Below are 22,493 nucleotides of genomic sequence, written 5' to 3' on the forward strand. Positions count from 1 at the left end.
TGTCTTGTGCCTGTTTTCTATAACTTGTTCGTGTCCCACGTGTTGGTAACAAGTTTTCTGATCGCTTCTTTTCTCTCCTTTCATTTATTTCCTTTTTGTAAACTTTACGTCAGTCCCAGCAAGAGTAGGATCATAGGATTTAAGTATTAAAGTTTTCTTTTCTGATTTTGTGAAGCAGTCTTTTCGTTTCCTTTTATCTCTTAAATAACGTTAATCATTACATTTATAAGAATTTCCTTTCCTACTGATCTTATCATAGCCCGGGAAACTGGTTTTTCGAAATCCATTCTTCAGAAATTTGTTAGAGAACGTGAAATTTTATTCCTTACTCTTGGTAATTATAAACTAAAGACTTAATCTGGTAGCGTTTTAAGCGTTTTCTTTCATTTCTTTATCGATAGATATTTGTTTTCAATGCAAAATAACAATTGGAATTGTTTCTTTATGATTTACTCCATTAAATAACCGATTTGCCAGCAAGAAATGCGGCTTAAATAATAACACAGGGAAATATAACTGAATCACTATGTATTATATACTGATTTTTTTTTAACCATTACACCATTTCATCTGACAATGGGCGGCTCCAGAGAAAAAGAAGACAACGATTGTTGCCATACAAATAATTTCACGGACGAATCGAGGATGAAACAGCAGCACGAAAAATTTTCCAAGTGATAACTTATTCATACACCTTCATAGGAAGCTCAGAATTAGCAAGTCGATTCCGCCTTCAGGTTCTGTTCACTTGTCTTTATCCCGTGCATCCTCTGTGTTAAGGCCCTCACCTCGATTGCTTTGACCCAGCCATCCTCTGTCATTCACACCAAGTTTGGAATCACAGCTCTCGTAGTATTTAAATTCCTGGTAACTTAAATCCATGGGGACCCTATCATTAGAGAAGGTTGAGGCATGGAGACGCCAATCCTCTATTATCTATTCTCATGCCCTATTCGTCTGTTATCCTTAATGAAAGAAGAAAAAAGCTTGAAATTATTCTATAAGAGGTCCGATGATTTAATTAGCTTTAGTTGATCATTAAATGATGTTTGATGTCGTATTTGGGAAGTTTTTCTTTTTTTGGCACATTGGCCAAGATGAAACGTCTTTCCTTACTTGTATTTGATTGTAAGCATTAACCTGTGAAAGATATTAGACTAATATTTATCCAGGATGCGTTTATATGTTCGAAGATTTCTATCGATTTCAGCCAGTCATCTATATTCAGAAATACATTCATTGAGATGTAAAGTTATTCATCGGATAGATTTCATTACAGTTTTTAGTTGTCTGTAAAAGGAAACTATTGAGATGGCTATTTGTCTGTCCGTCCGCACTTTTTCTGTCCGCCCTCAGATCTTAAAAACTACTTAGACTAGTGGGCTGCAAATTGGTATGTTGATCATCCACCCTCCAATCATCAAACATACCAAATTGCAGCCCTCTAGCCTCGGTAGTTTTGATTTTACTTAAGGTTAAATTTAGCCATGATCGTGCGTCTGGCACCAGCAACACAGGCCACCACCGAGCCGTGGCTGAAAGTTTCATGGGCCGCGGCTTAGAGTTTCATACAGCATTATACGCTGTGCGGAAAACTCGACTGCTCTGAAGAAACTTCGGCGCAATTTGTACTTGTTTATTAGTATTATGATTTATTTCACATGATAACATTAAATAAGATACGAAGGATAATCCTACTAAAGAAGTGGCGTAGAGAACCTCAGCATTGCGGAGTTATTATCGACGAAATAACCATCTAACTTTTGGACTCAGCCACGATTTTTTTTTTTAATGAGGGCCAACAGCATTATAAGCCCTGGCGGATTATGCTATAATTGACTTGCGGAACCTACATGGAATTTTAAAGTGATTTGCTAATTAGCGCCAGAATTTAATAAACTTTAGGAACTCGAGATTTTTTTTTTTTAATCAGCCAGAGAAATTGGCAAAAGAGAAATTCATTTTTAATACAATGATTATCTTTTGGTTTTAACTCGATTTGAAAAGTATCCTTAGAATAAACTCCCTCCTGTATCACTCCGTTCCCTGTTTGTTTTTTCCTTCAAAAATTGAAAGTTTATCTTAAGACTGTGAAAAAAATTTTTGCCTTATAAATATAGGTTGTCAGTAGATTTGCATGTGTGAATATCAGCATGAATTTTGTATATAAATTTATATAAATCTCCTCACCTGCATTGTTATTCACATTCATGCCTTTATGCATATAGAAACATGCTTTCAGGCAATAAGTATGCCTCTTCTTTTGCGTTGTTTTTCATCATTACAGTTAAAGGATTCGCCCAACATTCTGTTCACTGGAACATCCTAAAAAGTAACTCCGGAATCAAATACTTGTTTTGTGGGTGCGTTCAGTATGCTGCTACTTTCGCCGTACCGTTGAATAAGACAGCCTTTTACCTTTTGAGAAGCACGACTTGAATACTGATGCAGCATTTGGCATCTGTACATGAGAGCGAGAGTAAGAGAGACGCAGTCTTCTCTTTGTTAAGAGGATACATATAACTAACGATTATTGCTGCCTGTTCTTTTGTTTTCGCAAAATTAAAACTGTTCCTGTATCATAGTTTATTGAAACTCAGCTAAAATTAGCTAGAATTAACGGCGGCTGGAAAATAATGTTTTATTATATTCTTTTATTGCAACGAGATGTGACGAAATTGTCATTTAATTGTTTCGATAAAGCTTGCGTTATTAAAATGTTTTATTTTTTTGATTGTAATAATTCATAATTCTTATCAATTAAAATATGCTAACAAGGATAAAATCCTTTTGTAATACAGTTTTACTTCTGCCAGAGCAAAAGTATAAAACCACTAAGTAAGATACAAGAATCCATTTCTCAGTATTACATTTTGAGGAAGAACTAATTTCACCACGCAGATATGAATATGAACATCAACTATTTCTCTTTCTGACACCGACACATTTGTCCTGTTACGTCTCCTCATTAGTATTAAACGGAGACTTAAAGTAATTGGTGACCGAGTCTTTCAAGGTGAAAGAGAGGATGAATTAGAAGAGCTGGAATATGACATGGAAATGGAAAGGAAAAACTGAAATTGTGGGAATAATGAGTTTCTTGGCGAATATGGAGAATATAAATTTGTAATGGAAAAACAGAAATTGTGGAAATAATGAGTTTCTCGGAGAATATGGAGAATATAAATTTATAATGAAACTTACAAATGAAGGTATTATATCGCATTGTTAAGGGAATTTAAAAGCAGAGACGTAGAGATAATAGATGTGAAAATGAGTTATGCCTTTGTAAGTCAGCGACTGGTTTTTAACAAACTTTTCAACTGTCCACTATTAGTAAACAAGGAAAGCGGTGAAGAATTAAATAATAAAAGAATCCTAGGACTTGTGGAATTGCAAATCTGATGGTGCTTTTTAATGGAGAGTTTGCAAATGAATGGCTAACGGGAGTATGTAGAGAATTTACCAGCTGGGGAAAAGTCTGATACATAAATTAGAGGGATTATAGTTTCTTGGAACAAGCGCAGAGGTTACTGAGAAAAATCCCTAGATTCAGGTGAGTTTAAATCACGATGAAATGTGTAAGAAAATATATTTGAGGTAGGTGAATGGTGATTCATGTCTTTTTAAAACAGAATAATGAAGGCGTAAACAAACAAGTGTTAATGAAAATTTTTTTTTTAAAGTTGCCCTATTCGATGTATGTAAGTAATGTGAAAAGTCAGTGTGACATACGTGGGCCTAGAAGAGGCTTATGATATAATTATTGGAGATATGGCTTAGTAGAATGTTTTTGTGGGTTTGAGTATATATAAGGCTTTTTGTGAGCAAGAAGCTTTCACGATGAAAGGGAAGACTACGGAGATTAGTTTGATTTAAACATGGCTTTTGCGCAATATCTCTCTTTACTTTAGCCCAGAAATGAATAAGGTGCAGGCATTTGTTCGACGGATGGAAGAAAAGGGATGTACAGTATAGATAGAGAACATAAATTCCTGTTGGTAGCAAAGGTTTACAATTCGCAATTTTTTTAGGGAAATGACGAAAAGCCTTAAAAGAATGACAGAAGTGCTTAAATATTTGCGACATGTTTCAGCGTTTGTGCAGTTAAATGAAGAGCCTTAATTCCTTTGTTTAAAAGAATATAAGAAATTGAAGAAAATCAGCAGGAGAAAATGTTAAGAAATGTTCAATAAGGCACTGACATCCGCACCAATCTTGCTAATATGTTCATGATTTAAATATTGACGCCTCTTTTTCGTTGTGCGCTCTCCTTTAAGGTAATTTGTTCATTCATTTTCGGCTAATGCATAGACCAGCTAGCCTTGGGCACAAGGTCCAACCATGCTAGTACGTTTTTAATCAACTTACCCCTTCGACAGCCAATAAATTTTCCGCAACCTCCAGTATTGCCAGTTCATTTGCATTCATTTTTTTCGCCATTCCCTGGCATTCGTTCTTTTTCTCCTTTTTTGACATTTCTTTCTTCAATCGTATCTTTTTCTGTTATTCCAAGGTTGATACCTTTGGTGTCAGTTTTGATGTGTAAGCAAAGTATATACTATGTCATTATGTTTTCTCTTCCTTCAAACTCAAAACCAAGTAAAAAGACTGTCCCAGTTATTTTTTCATATATTAATGAATCTGACCTGTTCAGTTCTGCTCATCGTTTGAGAATTCCTACTGGTCTCTATTTATGAGTATGATATTCATCTCCACCAAGTGCTCCTATTTTTTTTCTAGCAAACAGTGATAAATAACTGCTTTGTTGAAACTGAGAGGTGGTAAATGCAGTTGAAAGAAATCTCTCTATATTTCTAATTCAGTAGATGATTCAGTAGTGAGATGGAGGATAAGAAGTTGTAATTTCTCTAGGTAATGCCCATACCTCTGACAATAGAAATATGGCTTGCCAAGGCATTTCTAAAGAATTCTTAGCAGTGCTTCTCACGTTTTGGTGTGATGAAAAGTTATCATTATACGTGACCACAGCTTGAACTAGTAAACGGTGCTTGTTATGGAATCAGTTTTTCCACTTAGTATATTCGTATATTGGGTAATGTGTACTGCCTTTTAGAATTTAGGGTATTTGGAGACGAATGCAAGGTGTGTTATTCGGTGACATTTGTTCTTGCTACATTTATAGCAGAATCTGTCTTCACTTATTTCGTCCAGTTCTTCATGTCATATTTTAAATTATTTTTATAACTTGAAATGATTAAATCTCCATTATTTCTAACCACGAAATGAAAGATATGTGAATAGAGAAAATTTAGTAAGAAACAAAATGGATAATTCCCGAAAATAAATATCCTTTTTCTTTTGGAAGTTTAATTAAAGTAAAAATTCTAATGAAACTTTTAAGACATGTGATTTAAAGCCCTTCCCGCCTCTCTCTCTCTCTCTCTCTCTCTCTCTCTCTCTCTCTCTCTCTCTCTCTCTCTCTCTCTCTCTCTCTCTCTCTACTTCTTTCCGATGATTAATTCGTACTCCCCTTAGTAAACACTTCTCCAGGTAATCTTATCAGCCGAAGCTTTACAAAAGGGTGACCCCTCCCCCCATCCCCAACCCGTTCATACCCGAATCAGGAGGGACCTGTCCCCCTCCGACCTTTGAAGCGACGACTTAGAGGTTCTCAAATCTTTCTTGGCAGATTTTAAGAGGAAACGCATTTCAATCTTTTTTCCGTGTTCATTCACTCCTCACTCATTTTCCAAGTTTTTTTTCTAATTCGTAACGTCCTTTGATCTCTCTCTCTCTCTCTCTCTCTCTCTCTCTCTCTCTCTCTCTCTCTCTCTCTCTCTCTCTCTCTTCTGTTTGCCTGTTTACAAAGATATTCATATTTATCTCTTCTTTCTATTTCTTGCTCGCTGTAAAGATATTTTGTGTTGTTGCTATCAGATTTATTTAAATCATTGGTTTTTTTTTTCCTGTTATGCCTGTTGCAATATATTTTCCTCCAACTTTTGGGTGTTGTGTCCCAGGAAACAGGATGACTTTTTGTAGCTCAACTGGTTGCAGTTTTTTTTTTTTTTTTTTTTTTTTTTTTTTTTTTTTTTTTTTTTGCCCCCTTCACTCTGCTTCCTCGTTTTCCAGACAGTTTTGACAGTTTTCTCGTTCCTCTTACCTCCACTTTTCGTTTTACCTATTTTGCTCTCTCTCTCTCTCTCTCTCTCTCTCTCTCTCTCTCTCTCTCTCTCTCTCTCTTCTGGGGTGCAGTAGTAGCACCCGAAGCTGACACAGAGAGGAGACAGCGATCGATCCTCTAATCTAAGCATTGAATTAGGTGCCTGATTTTTGGTCGAAAGTTGTAGGTTTTAATCAAAGATGAGAGAGAGAGAGAGAGAGAGAGAGAGAGAGAGAGAGAGAGAGAGAGAGAGAGAACGCAAGATGTCAGTGTTCGAAATTACATCAAAATGTATATTTGAAATGCCTGCCTAGACTAGGTTATCCTCACCCCCATCGATTTGAAACTATTCAGAGGAGCTTTATACAGTATTCTCTCTCTCTCTCTCTCTCCTGTTGTCATTTAATTACATATTACAACTCTCTCTCTCTCTCTCTCTCTCTCTCTCTCTCTCTCTCTCTCTCTCTCTCTCTCTCTCTCTCTCTCTCTCTCTTCTGTTGTCATTTAATTACATATTACAACACAGCCGCGACAGAAAAGGAGAATTCTGCGAGGTAAAAAATTGGCGCTTAAAAATTGGCTTTTTTCATCCCTCCCTTTTCTGCATCCTGGGTTCCTGTTTGCCAGCGCGTGCAATGGATGACGTTGTTGCGTGTAGTGGAAGTGTCTTTTATTCCTCTATTTTCCTTTTTCTTTTTGCTGCACTGTTCGTATTATGTGACATCGGGGACGAGGAATGTTCGTCGGATTATGTTTAATTATTACAGTACATTCATTTTATGAATTATTATTATTATTATTATTATTATTATTATTATTATTATTATTATTATTATTATTATTATTATTATTATTGCAGTGCAAAGCACTGAGCATTACTGTCAACATCAAGATTGATATTCGTTACTCATTGTGCTTTCATTATTATTTTTATTTAACATAGGATCATGTACCCTCTTACATTCGAAGGAATTATGATACGGAATAATTTAATGAATTAAAAGCTTAGTAATATTATTAACTCATTGATGTGGAATGATTAGTGCAAAAATAAGAATACAGAAAGTTGAATGAATGGGTATGTTTATGATGTACAAATCTTGTAATCACCTTCTAGAACACAAAAATACTGCCTTGCTAAATGAATGTGTTAAATTGTATTTATTATGATTTATTATTTTACATAAACAAGAGGCATAACAAGAGTTTTGATAGAGATGTCAACGTTATATTGGAAATTAAGGAAAAAGTGTAAGTTATGCACAAAGAAAATGTGTGATATTGTCTATTTAATAGGCTTTTTAGTTTGCTACGTAAAACTGTTTTGCTCTTCACTCTGTTTCTAAAATGCCCTTGTTAATAAGTTACAATCAAAGATATTATTTTTCTAATTTCGTCTGCAGGAATTACAATTATACTATTGTCAGCTTGAAATTTGTAGGGATATCAAACCCAAAAGGCATAGGTTCGAATCCTGGTCAAGCTAGGAATATTGACTCATATAATTCCCTTTGAATGTAATATATTCCCAAGATGAAGATATTGTAGGATTTTTTTTTTTTTTGTGGCTTAATATTTAAAAGCTTTTTTTTTCAAATTCAAGCCATTTATCCTAAAGAAATGGCTCCCAGGAAAAAAAACTTAAATTTCTGAATCTGGGATGAACTCCCTGTGAAGAAAGCTTTCACAGCTAACCACGTCTTATACCCAAAGGATGACTCACCAAACAGCATTTCGAATACCCTGAATAATAAGGCTCCACCTTTCCATCACCTTTTTCATGTTCCTTCTAACTCTTCAAAAACTCTTTTTTTTCACTATGAGGGCTAAAAGATATAATAGATATAATTCCCATTATGTATAAGTAATTTCCAAAGTAAAGTAAATATATTATTAATTGTATATTTTGGGCACTTTCTTCTGTGCTCCTGTTCACTGGGTAAAATATGGACAGATGAAATGTTACAAGAGCATATATACAAAGCATATGTAGGTGTGGCATTAAGTCTCCGATGGTATGCAGGTAACTGTTTCCCAAGAAGGAAGGAAAATAAACAATTCCCTGGTGGTTTTTGGCCTCACTAACTCCGTCTGGCGATGCGTCTGGTGGTCGTATTTCCTGGAACACCGGCTTGAGAAGAGGCCTGAAGATTACCCCGTCGATGTCATCGGATTTCCAATGTCCTCCTGACAAGTTCATATTGTTGGTCTGATTGATGATAGCAGATTCCAGCATCTTTCTTTTGTACGGACATCTACTTTTGAAAACCAACTCTGCCCCGCTCCAGTTTATGGTATGGCCTTTATCCCTGATATGTAGGAAAATCCCTGAACTCTCCAAAGCATACCGTACTGATCTTTTGTGCTCTGTTAATCTTTGCGAGAGGGATCTACCCGTCTCACCCACGCAAATCTCATTACAATTGCTGCACGGAACCTTGTAGACTCCGGCTTCTTCCCCCTTTTTTATTTAAGTATACATTAGTGAGTTAGCTCCCGGTGGGTTTGGGATAATGGAAAATAAAAGGATTGTTAGACCTTAATTGTTCTGTGGCTTTTTGGATGTTTTCATCTTATGGAAGCTTTATTTTGTTATTAAAATCTATTTGTATGTTGTGAGTGGGACCTTTGTAGTATATTTTATTCGCTTTGTTAATAGCCTTCTCGATAATGTGTGGTGGCTAGAGCAGTTGCGTTAGGTGTTGGCAGATCATGTTGAATTCTTTATCTAGGTACCCATTTGAACATGTTCTAAGCCCCCTGAGGAATAAGTTGCACCCTACCATGATCTTTATAGGGACATCGTGGTAGCTTAAGAAATGAACATAGGAAACAGTGAAAGTGGGTTTCCTCTATACTGTGAAAGCATATTTGTTTTGTTCTCTTATGATCAGTACATCTAGGAACGGCAATTTTCCGTCCTTTTCCTATTCTATTTTGAATTTTATGGTCGGAACTAGCGAATGTAGTCTATTAAAAAATCTCATTAAAGTCTCCCAAGCTGTTGTCCCAGAAAGTAAAAATATCATCTACATATCTAAGCCAGATCATATTACAGGGTTTGATAGACAACAAAATTTCTGTTTTGAAATATTCCATGTACAAGTTTGCCAGAAGGGGTGATAGGGGGCTGGCCATGCTACAGCCAAATTTTTGTTTGTAAAAATTACCAAACAAAAATTTGGCTGTGGCATGAGATTTACGTGGGGGAGATGGGTAGATCCCTCTCGCAAAGATTAATAGAGCACAAAAAATCAGTAAGCTATGCTTTGGAGAGTTCGGGGATTTTCCTACATATCAGGGATAAAGGCCATACCATAAACTGGAGCAGGGCAGAGCTGGTTTTCAAAAGTAGCTGTCTGTACAAAAGAAAGATGCTGGAATCTGCTATCATCAATCAAACCAACAATATGAACTTGTCAGGAGGACACTGGAAATCGGATGACATCGACGGGTTAATCCTCAGGCCTCTTCTCAAGCAGGTGTTCCAGGAAATACGACCACCAGACGCATCGCCAGACGGGAGTTAATGAGGCCAAAAACCACTAGGGAATTGTTTATTTTCCCTCCTTCTTGGGAAACGTTACCTGCATACCATCAGAGACTTAATGCCACACCTACATATGCCTTGCATATATACTCTTGTAACATTTATTCTGTCCATATTTTATCAGTGAACAGGGGCACAGAAGGAAGTGCTCGAAATATATGGTTGCAACGTTCAAATAGTGTTTTATGGGCCTTTTTATCTTCATATTATTAATTGTTATTTGTGGTTAAATATTATAAAACATAAGAAAAGTCATGTAAAATTGGCCCCTTGTTATACTTAGCCTAGTGTTCCATCGCAGCACTCTTGGTAGAAATGTGTAGATTTCTGGTTTTAAGTACAGAACCGGTATTTCCACAGGAATACGTAGAATTAACATCAACTTATGTCGCTCGTGATACCTAGGTGGTTATCACTATCTCTCATCCTCCAATCCCAAAAGGCGTAAGTTCGAATCGTGGTGAGGGTAGGATCTGTTATGAAATTCAATTAACTTTACACGTAAGTTGTTACCTAGGTAAAGTGAATTCGGGTTTAATGGGTTTTAGTGGGTTGATATTTGAAATTAAAAATTTGTATGTGAAATTTACAAACTCTCTTACCTGCATACATAGGAGAGTGTTAATATTAACTTTTTCAGTGATTTTAGCTTTATCAGGGCAATTGTTCCTTTCCTCTGTTGTATTTGTAAATGAAGAAAAACATATTAATGAATATAGGGCTTCTGAGTAGGCCATTTTTAATTAACTGACTTAGTTATGTTTATGTGCTAATGCATCAAGTAATATCTAACGGGATTAGGATGTCAAATAATTATCCTGAGGAAGGAGAACATGGAGAAAATCATTTATCTTCAGTCTCATGTCTGGTCTTTTTTGGTTTCCGTACTCCTTGGGTTTAATATTTAGAGCAAAAATAAGAGATATCAGAATTTGGTGTTTGCCCACATATGAAATGTTTGATGTCTCGTACATATCAAATTTATTTATGGGTCATAAATATATTTTGATTATAATGTTCAGTACTCTTCCGTAAAAATACCCGTTGAACTGGGGTGCAGCTACAGCAGTTTTAGACTAAAATTTTTTTTTTTTTTTTTATAAAATGGAAACTAGGAATCTGTTATTTGTTCATTATTTTGTGTTGTAGCATGCGTTCAAACTTTAGATAAAATGGAAACGAGCAAATGTATTTATTGCATACATGCGTTTCAGAGTAAAGCATGTTCGTTATAGACTTTTTCTTTTAAAATGTTTTTTTTTTATTCATCATCATTATAAATGACCTGTTTGAGTTCTAGGTCTATGGCCTGACCTTATTTTTCATCCTATTTTGTGCCCTTGAGAGCTGATTAGTCAGCTCAGTGGTCTGGTTAAACTACTTTAATAATAATAATAATAATAATAATAATAATAATAATAATAATAATAATAATAATAATAATAATAATAAAAAAAATAGATAAAAAATGTATAAAACAATAGGTTACGTAAATGAAATGCTGCATATAAATGCTGTTATGTTACCAATAGACTTTTAGAGTATATATATATATATATATATATATATATATATATATATATATATATATATATATATATATATATATATATATATATGAGTATAGATCATGACTAGTTTCTCCTTTAGTATTCGAAGAATCCTCAAAAGGACTGTTACTGTGATAAAAATTTACAGTATATAAGCTAGTGACAGTAGAAACTAACATAAAGACACGGAAAAAGTATTTTTACAAAATAAATGTAAAAGAAGGGGAATATCTCTAGCGTCTGAAATCAGTGCTGCATTTACATATCTTGTTCATCCAAGGATGGATGTGTGTGGGACCGTTCCTTTGCTGTAGGCCCAGGTAAATAACCGAAATTAAAATGTGCACATTTTTTTATATATATTTCTTTTGAATATCTTCTGAGTATGGGACAGTAAAACGTTTCCTGAATGATGATATCTTCCAAGTATGGGACATTAACACATTTCTTGAATGGTAATGTCATCTAAGTTTGGGGCACTAAAACATTTTTGGAATGACATCTTCCAAGTATATAACAGTAAAATATTTTCTGTATGGTAACATGTTTTGAATAAGGAGCATTAAAACGTTTCCTGAATTATAATGTTTTCCAAATATGGGACCATAGAAATTCTCGTGTATTCTATTTTCTCAAAATAGGATAGTAAACATTTTCTTACTAATAATGTCCTCCAAGTATTTGACAGGTAAATAATCCCTAACTAGCATATCATCCTTGTTTGGATGGGATGCAAATGCATTTGGGAAACATTGATTGTATTCTTCTGTTTAATTTACTTCACCATCGCACCTTCCATATTCATATCATTTGCTAGGTCACTCAAACCTTTCATTACCAAACAGTAGCGTAAATTGCCTTTGAATTATGATCTTTGTAAGGTTCGTATTGTTTGGTTCTTGTGACTGTTACTTTCCTCCTACTGCTCAGCTATGGAATTCTCCTCTCGCTTCAGTGTACCCCTGATTTGTATTTCTTTTCATCCATTAAGAGACTGGTTTATCGTCTCCTTAGTTGCAAGTTCGCACCTCTCTCTCTCTCTCTCTCTCTCTCTCTCTCTCTCTCTCTCTCTCTCTCTCTCTCTCTCTCTCTCTCTCTCTCCTCGAGTTCACTTTTAAAATATTGTACATTTTTGTTCAGTGCATTTACAATTAAAGAACAGAATGTCAGACGCAGCCCAAACTCGTCACAAAAATGCTGTAAAACTTTAGAAACTGCTTCGTTGTTCTTCCTGTTCCTAGGAAATGCCTTCTATTTATTTTCTGATGGAACATTATTTTTTTCGTTGTTAGTATTTTTTATTATATTAATATACTTAACGTTTTTTCTCACAAACTTACTACTTAATTTATATATATATATATATATATATATATATATATATATATATATATATATATATATATATATATATATTATTATTTATATATTATATATATTTTATATATAATAAATATTATAGTACTGGCTAATTGATTAACTGCTCGGCTCAGGCTTGCTAGGTCGTCGTTCGCGCTCAGGCCACTGCTCACGAATCCATCAATCTGTAAATGGGTAATATGGATAAGGTTAAGGAAAAAGCCTTGGGTCTAATTTTGCAACGGTTGCACCTATAATATTATATATATATATATATATATATATATATATATATATATATATATATATATATATATATATATATATATATATATATATATATATATATATATATATATATATATATATATATATATATATATATATATTGTTTGTGTGTGTATGTATATATATATATATATATATATATATATATATATATATATATATATATATATATATATATATATATATATATATATATATATATATATGTATATGGATGAATGTACAGTTTATATGCCATATCACTTTCGCTAAGTACGCTCAGTCGACACTGCTTATTTTGACTCAGTTCTTACCATAAAAAACTACTAGGAATTCTGCGTCGACTAGTATATCTTTTCATGATTATTTTTCATTCTCTTTTTAACCAAGAGGGGGGCGATTTCTCCCTCAAATTATGATAAAAAAAAAGGATGTGTAACCTTAACCCTGGCCTTTTTTATTCGCAGTGGTGTAACCGTGACCCTCGATGCAAGAAACTGCAACTGACGGACCTGCTGGTGGCCCCCGTGCAACATATCATGAAGGTTCCGCTCATTCTCAGGGACATCGAGGGTCGGACAGAAGACCCTCAAGAGAGGGGCGTCGTCAGGGAGATCATCGAGGCCGAGGAACATTCGCTCAGTGAGTCTCTGGGGGACTGTTGTTGGGGCTGAAGGGGAACGACGCTCTTATGACATTTTTCATTTAGATAATTCATTCATTCTTTATCCAAGCTCTCTCTGATACTTTATCACATTGTTTTTCTTTAAAGTTTTTCTCTCACTAGTTTTGTGTTTGTTTGTTTTTTTTTTTTTTTTTTTTTTACATTAAGACTATCAAGTCCTCTAGGCTTTTGGTAAACGGCTTTTTTCCATATTCTTTATTGTTCGCACAACGATTTTGGTACGTTTTTACTTCCTTGTGTGTGTTTTACTTTTTCCTTTGTTCATTTCTGGGACGGTCATTTATGCTGGTATCTTTATTTGACGATAACGACCAAAAAAAGTAGTATTTTTCATGAAATACCAAATCCTACCATCATTGAAGTTGGAAGCTTTCATAAGCCACTTTTTTCTTCTTCGTCTCTCTCTCTCCCGAACGTCAGTATGTTCGTTTTTCTCCCGTGACTCTCTTCCCTCATAGCTTGACAGATTACGCAGTTTTGCCGGAGGGCAACGAAAGTCTGTTGTCATTCGGCGAATGCATAATAACTCTCCTTTTTATACTTTTTAATGGTACACTGGTGTTTATCGTTTCTTTGTTAGAGCAATGAGTAAGTGTTGCTTATTCTAGTATAATTTATTGAATTTATGAGTGCTTTATAGGTAACAGATACGGACATAGTGTGTTGTGCGGTAATATATACATATATATATATATATATATATATATATATATATATATATATATATATATATATATATATATATATATATATATATATATGTGTGTGTGTGTGTGTGTGTATATATATATATATATATATATATATATATAGTGTGTGTGTGTGTGTGGGTGGGTGGGTGGATGGGTGTGCTGGGAGGTGGGGGGCGCGTCTTGCTATAAATATTCCGGTTTATTCTTCGGCTCCTGCCTACAAATAATCCTTCTTCATATCCGTTTTGTTGTTACTCCTAATTGTGTTGCCATATCTCTCCGTATGATGATATAAAAGTTTTCATATTGTTTACTTTATGTAAACGTTTTCCCTCTTTTATATATTTTTATATTTATATATGTCTCGTCACTTTATATTTATTTCCACATTTTTTTTCCTCTATTTTGCTAAGTAAGATTATTCTTATTTTCTTCTCTCATTCTTTAGACCCAAAACTAACAATGTTCATTCTCGGGGAAGTTACCTCATTGTAAAAGCAGTTGGTTACATATTTCGCAACGCCAAGCATGCATAAAACAGTTTCATTATTTTTTGTTTTTCTTTCATTTAATAGTCCAGCATTTTGACACGTAAATTACTTATTGCCTACACATTTTATATCTTGAGTTGATTACAGAAATCGTAATTTCAACGGTACCTGTTAAACTGTAATTGTAATCTTTCCTTATTTGCATTACTATCAATAATTCGTAAGTTGGCGGACGATATCTTGTTTTTCTTTAATAGTTTACGTCGAATTCCAAAACACCGATCATTAGGAATGACGTGAAGCTCTTTTGTAAAATAACACATTAGTTTTACGGTTAATCGTCAAAAGGAAGTTTCTTGGAAATTGGAGTCGACGTGTAGAGCTCTTGAGGTATTTTCTTAAACATCAGACCCTGCGTATATTCGTAGTAAGGGTCTTACTTAAAACACTTGTTTTTCAAGGATTTTTATTTCTTTGGTAATAAATATTCTTTTATCGTCGCTGTAACTTTTCTTCAGTGTAGGCTATCATAAATTTTGATCCACCATTGTTCCCAGATTCTCATTTTAGCAGATAAAAATTTATCTTAATTACATCAGTTATTTATGATATTCATTAATGTGATTGATTAACGATTATGAGGTTGATTATCATGGTAATTGTTCTAATTATCCCCACTCAGTGATTGTTCTTGTTACAAAAATAAACTTTTGACAGTGCTACCTTTTATCCACACATCGATTAGGATCACGATTCTGATGAAAATAATGTAACAGAGAGATACCATAACGGCTTCAGAATTATCTTGATTATTACTGATAGTGATCCGTGAGAACAGGCGAATTTTAATGATATTCATAATGGGCATAATCAGAGAAGACAGTTGGGGAAATAATGAGATAATGATAATTGTGTTCAAGAGTGCATGAAATTGTTCACAAGAGTATTATCGCAGTTACCTGAAACCAGGTCCAGGTAGAAGGTATCGTCACAAGGACATGGACCAGGTCTTCCCAAAGGCTTTGGTGCAATTATCTGACCCAAGTCTTTCAAAGAACACGCTGAGTTATCTTTCGGGGAAGGATAACGCGGTCACGTCATGAAAAATGCATTGACTATGTGTAAATCAAAAGAAATTTCTGCATCTGAAGAACTTTCGCCACAGTTCTTCTCGATCAAACTTAATAGTCTTTTGTAAGGAAAGTGAGTCTGGGTCATTTGTGAGGAAAAGGGCGATTCTAACGGAGACACATAATAGACCAGCAGTCAAGTCCCTCTCACTTCTCGTAATGATTTCATTCTCATTAGTATTGCTCAGAATGAGTAAGTTTTCAAATGGATCAAGTCGCTCATTTGTTAAAGTAAACCACCACAGAATAGAACGCAGATTAGACTGAATCAGAGAAATGATAATACATATTTGTTGATTCCATAAACAAATAAAGATAAGCATCCGTAATCAACCATAGAAGTCAGAAAGGCAAAGCATTAGGCCACGGTGCGTTAGAGTAGCTCTGAAGCATCTAGAAATCTTCCAGATTAAGAAGAGCGGATGAAACATTTCAGAACCCAGAACTAAAGTGATTTTCCTCACTAATTAGTGGCCTTTCATTATAGATGGCAGGTAATTAGGAGGCGGAGTCACGTTTCAGGGTAATCCCGTGAACATAATTTTTGCAGTAAATAATGTATTTTTCTTTACTCAGTATGGTTGTAACAGTAATCAAAACACGTTTTCTTCTGTTATTGATGTATTTCCTGGCAGTAGTGATCATGCTTGGCATTTGATATAGGAGCCTGGTAAACTGTCAGTTTCGTGTCAGTAAACATGCAAGTAAGCGCACACACACGCACACAGGCGCGCGCACACACACACGCATACATATATATATTTCTATACATAAATGTATATATACATATATTATTTTTCCTATTTAGCTTTATGTATGTATGTATAAAATTAATGAACTGTGGAAAAGTTTGTTGACAGTAAATATCTTAGTTGTTCTTGATGAGCTTCATGAAAAACCTTTTCCAAGTGTTCAAATATACTTCATTCCGTGATGTTTATGCTGCTATGGATTACGAGGGTTGATGGATAACATGTTTTACTTTAGATTAATAATCTATCCTTGCAAAACCCCTTGTAAGCCCACAAAGAGAATATTTAAAGAATAATTAATAATTGGAAGGGTCGCCAGGTGAATGTGTGTTTCTTAACATTAGTTTATTATTTACATACACAACAGGGTGAATTTAATAGGGAAAAATTGGACACTCACTAAAATAACAAATGAAAAAAGGACGCAACAGCAATTGCTGAGGGAATGACAATGCATCAAAACTTACGAATACTGGTCACTTGCAAGTGGACCGTAGGCCACATTGGCAATGAATTTTTATCCGCCTCAGTACGAGCGGAGTCTTCAGGCAGTCGGGAACGCAGAGTCACCGCTGCGTAGGTAACTGCTCTGATAACACCCCTGGAAATGAGACAGTTCCAGGTGAGACTACTACCGAGTTACAATCTCTCTATAAATGAGTTAATACAAAGATTGGGGGGAAATACTTTTACTCTACTCACTTCCTAGCAAGGGGCTAGAATTACGTTATGGTATAACGTATAGAAAGTAGCTGTTCAAGTCGAAGAAACAAGTAGTTTACTTGAGCGAGAGATGGTGAAAACGAGTCAGGGAAAAAGACACTGGTCAACCAATTTCCCTTCCAGGGCACGTACCGACTTTGCTTCCCGTTATTGCTTGCACACACAACGTTATGTCGAGGTGATCTAAGTTTATCAGCGGCGTCCGGGAATGGCACAATCAATCCAGTGTGAGAAAGTGAGTTCGACAGCCCACAGACGATGATCCAGTAGGTTATCCTGAACTAAGGCACGTGGCTGGAGCCGATGATGGCGGTCCTGTAGAGATTTACGAGCCGGGAATTTGCTCATCCGCTCTCAACAGAGGCCAGAACAGAACTGAGGACGAATCCGGACGCGCGCGGCCAAGCTTGGGAGGCCGGATCGCCTTAGGGCCCAATATGGCCACCGCCTTTCGTAATTCTTCTTCCAATCCTTGCAGCGGCTCTCCCTCGGCAACCTGTAACAGCACGGGACATTGGCGGCAGAGGAAGAATGGTACAGGAAGGACAAAATGAGAGGATTATGCTATGTGGACCGCCATTTGCACTTCGTTTGCATGCGGACAGCCATTGCATGAGCGAGAGTTAACCCAGCACGTAAAAATGCCGAGTTGTAAATAGTACGTCGTCAAAATTCAAAGCTTTCTGTTGGTGCATTGTTTAAATATAACGCTAAAACTAATGTCTTAAATATTATTCATTTATTAATTTCTGGTTTATGCGTTGCATAACGCAGTGTACTTTCGTGTACTGTAAACTAGCGACCTAACTCACATATTTGTCTACCGCCAACCTATACGCCAAATTAGCAATCTAAACGAAATTCTAAGAACTGTGGCCTGTTGTATCATAAAAATACCGTGAACATCGGGAAAGGCATCAAATGCAATGCATGACATTGGTTTTATGCATGGTCTACAACCTATTCTTAGATTTGCTATTTCTGTATCTTTTGAGGTGCATTGCTTTTTTGTCGTTTCTATAATTTTATGATGTGGCAGGTGCAATAAAAAGAAATGGCTTCAGTTGCTAATTATGTGGCGTAATTTTGTTAATCAGCAGACTTCAGTGTTCTTTTAAAAATATTATATATACAGCGTGTAACATGAGTTTATGCAAATATTTGCTGTGAACAGTCTCGCTTTTCCGCCAAGATAGTGAGCGTGTCCGGCTAACAAGTGTCAGATTCCTGATTCATTTTGAGAGTAAGAAACTGGAGACATTGCCTTACCTTTCCATTAAAGTGGAATATGCAGATAAGATATTTATTTATGGGTTTTGCAACAGTTCAATTTCTAGATTACACGATTATGAACTCCACAGTTAGGCCGATGAATATAATACCCCCAAACCAAATGTATTTTTTAGATAATGAACAAAGAGGAAAAAATGAATGCATCACTGACGCCTTCTTCGTCTCCATCAATGGTATTCGCAGGACTGATAAAGAAAAGAAAAGCAAGCCTAATGAAATCCTCCCCTCCATCAAAGATAGGCCTATTCATTACAGGCCGATCAAAGATATAAAACTTATTATAAAAAATCCGCTTCTCCATCAACAGTATTCATCACACACCAGTCAAATGAGAAAAAAACGGACCTAAGAAAACGCTTTCGTCTCTGTCAGATTAAAAAGCATGGGAGCATTTTTAAAGATTCCCTTTCTTCTTTCATTCCTGTCAAAGGTGGTCTATTCATACAGCAATCGAAAGAGGTAAAAAAGCAGACATTATTCAAAGTGCAGTATCCTACCTGCGTTCTCTTGTCATCAACTGCAGTCGCCATCACTCATTCAGCATAGGCATAGGTCTAGGCCTGACTCCTGATTCAACAATTCTGTGACGAGGCGGCAGGACAGAGTGTACTAGAAGTCAAACGATCACAAATAAAATGTTGCCAAGCAACATTTACACTATCTTGATATTTTTAGCTCATCATTGAAACTAGATTACATGAAGTCTGTTCATAAGTAATTTACAAGTAGAAGGGACTGCAATGTTGCATTTTTCAATAACCAAGAAAAATATCATAATTAAAAAACTAGCAATCCAGCTGCCTAATGTACTTCATCAACCTTTCCCCCCATATCCCTGACTAATACAACATCCCGTATGCCACCTTACTTGCCCAAGAGCAGCGTTAAACGGTTATTTTAAAAATTCACCTCATCGACAAAAGAAGCCTTGAAATGCATTGTCTGTAGAACATTTTCTGCTCAAAATGCCTTTTCTTTGTTCCCTAAAATATTTGCATAAACTCGAGTTACACCCTATATATATATATATATATATATATATATATATATATATATATATATATATATATATGTGTGTGTGTGTGTGTGTGTGTGTGTGTGTGTGTTTATGTGCGTGTCCTTGTGTGTACAAATATATATATATATATATATATATATATATATATATATATATATATATATATATATATATATATATATATAAAGACAGAATCCACGGAGGAAAGTGAAACCATGGAGTGCTGCAAGGCCGTTGGACTTATAGTCCTTTAATTAGCAGTTTGCTTAGCAAAGGACTAGAAGTCGAAAGGCCTTGCATGCAGCACTCCTTTGTTTCTCTTTCCTCCCTGGATTTTGTCTTTATTTATATACTCATCACGTTCCATATTTTCGTGACTCCAGTTATACATTATATATGTATATACAGTATATATGTGTAAATAAATATGTATATATATATATATATATATATATATATATATATATATATATATATAATTTTTAAAGCTGGGAAAGTTGAAGTGATTTGGTTAAAGGCATTTTCCCCCTTCCGTGAGAGGCTGCATGCTTTTTGACCCGGAAAGTAAATTGGACATGGCCTTTGTTAAGGGCGTCGCCGTTTTTATGTTGGAAATAGCATGATACTTTTTGCTTGTTTTCTCTTCACTCTCCCTTTATGATTTTACTTTTATTTAGTGTTATTTATACTTTATGCTTGATAGCGTAAGTCAGATTCATTAGTGAAAAATCTTTTTGTGTTTATTTGTATTTATACGAGCCGTTTACAAGACATTGCTTTCAGGCGATTCCAAATATTCCTTTATCATGCAGCTGGAGTATTGAAAATGTTGCTTTATTTCATTTAAATAATGTCTTAATTAATTTTCGACATTTGCCAGTAGTACCTCTTTTTAACATCATTCCACATTTTAAATTGAGCCTTGCTTCTCTTCTTTGACATCTTAACATCTCTTTTCTGAACTTTTCATTGACCTTTATTTAATACATTTTATTCTTGTATTATTTATTACCATATACTTCAGCATCTGTTACTCATTCAAAAGTCATGAAAACAGAAATAGGCAGTACTCATGCGAGAGAGAGAGAGAGAGAGAGAAAGAGTCGTCACGCATTTAGGCAGACGCATGGAGAAACGAAGCCAGAATAATCCTTGAATTGCCAATGAAGAACCAAATTACTGTGTAACTCCACCCCTGGTATAGCCGCTTAGCCTGCGGCCAACTCTCATGTCGAGCATTCTTAATTTTATATTTTACTCTTTCATCAACTTTTGCAACACGTCTTTTTTATGCTATATGTCTGTCTTTGTTTTCCATACTGTTTTCAATCCGATAGCTTCGGGTATCAGGAACGTTTCATTTATGAGATAAATTCCTGCGTCTATTTTCATTTCATATTTCGCATGAAACTATTTCTGCAGGAAAGATTGACGTTTGGTAATATATTTCATGGTATTTATAGCAATTCTAGCTAAAAATACTTGAATTCCAGTTTTTTTAGCAATAATGATAACAAAGATGTTTGTAGAATGAAGCATGAACAATATCTTTTAATAACCATTTCTTTAACGAAGCTTTTTTTCTTCATTGTTTACTGCATAGACTTTTATTATTGCAGTTTAGACGCTCAAAATGTTTGTCCTTGACTTAAGACTTATAATTACTAAAGCTTATCGGAATCTTTCAGTAGTCAAGAGGCTGTTTATGATGATTATCTCACAGAGCTCACTTTTCAACATTCTCTAGTAACCTTACATGCCAGACTTTGCTGCTGCTTTTTGTAGAAGCTTAATTAAAACCATCCAAAAACTAAGAACTCTCTCTCTCTCTCTCTCTCTCTCTCTCTCTCTCTCTCTCTCTCTCTCTCTCTCTCATCATGATTATCGGCTTGCTTCGTGGACTAGAAAATCATTGATTTATGAGTATAATAACACTTGGTATCCATAATTATTGTCAGTTTACTTCTTGGACCGGAAAAAAAGGATTGATTTAAGAAACATACTGTGTATTTTTTTAGAGTAAATTTTGATACATTAGTATTTACAGAATACTGTTAGAGATAATCCCATATCAACGATACAACGTTTTACCTTGATATGCATTTATTAGATCCAAAACTAATTCCAAATATTCATGAACAATTTTGCTTTATGGTATTAACTATAATCAATTTCCATTGCTAACATTTATTGCATACGTCACTGTGATTTTACAAACTTGAAATCAAGTCAAATTTCTGACGCAAAAATATAATAATATTCGTTACATATTTTTCTTATATTCCTATTGCTAAATCTTACATGTTTTTACTTGTCTTCTAATATATTTAACGTGTATCGAAAACACCAGTTCTTTAATTTTCTTCTATATTTTACTTTTATATTTAACGGTGTTAGAGAAATATATGTATATATATATATAAATATATATGTATATGTATATATATATATATATATATATATATATATACATATATATACATATATATATATATAGACAAAATCCACGAAGGAGTGCTAAGCGAAGGACGACAAATCGAATGGCCTTGCAGCACTCCATTGTCTCTTTCCTTCGTGGATTTTGTCTTTATTTATATATTCATCACGTTCCATATTTTCGTGATTCAGTTATACATATATATATATATATATATATATATATATATATATATATATATATATATATATATATATATATATATATATATATACTGTATATATGTATGTGTGTATATATACATATATGTATGTATATATATATCGCATACACACACTTATATGTATATATTTTTTTATGTGGGTGTGTTTTTGTGAGTGAGTTTGTATGATTTGAATATATAATAGGTCGTCAGTTAT

The 22,493-nt window shown here is 34.6% G+C and overlaps 1 protein-coding gene across 2 annotated transcripts in view; it reads left to right on the forward strand.

The window, feature by feature from the left end:
• The window catches only part of LOC136852542 (rho guanine nucleotide exchange factor 11-like), an 846,605-nt gene that overhangs the window by 794,278 nt on the left and 29,834 nt on the right, over window positions 1-22,493 (forward strand). For both annotated transcript variants that reach the window (XM_067127279.1, XM_067127280.1), the window contains one exon: window positions 13,321-13,495. In XM_067127279.1, coding sequence (XP_066983380.1) covers window positions 13,321-13,495 — 175 coding nt within the window. The remainder of the gene's footprint in view (window positions 1-13,320; window positions 13,496-22,493) is intronic.

This window comes from Macrobrachium rosenbergii, chromosome 25 (assembly GCF_040412425.1).
Source record: "Macrobrachium rosenbergii isolate ZJJX-2024 chromosome 25, ASM4041242v1, whole genome shotgun sequence".
In the NCBI taxonomy this organism is placed as follows: domain Eukaryota; kingdom Metazoa; phylum Arthropoda; class Malacostraca; order Decapoda; family Palaemonidae; genus Macrobrachium; species Macrobrachium rosenbergii.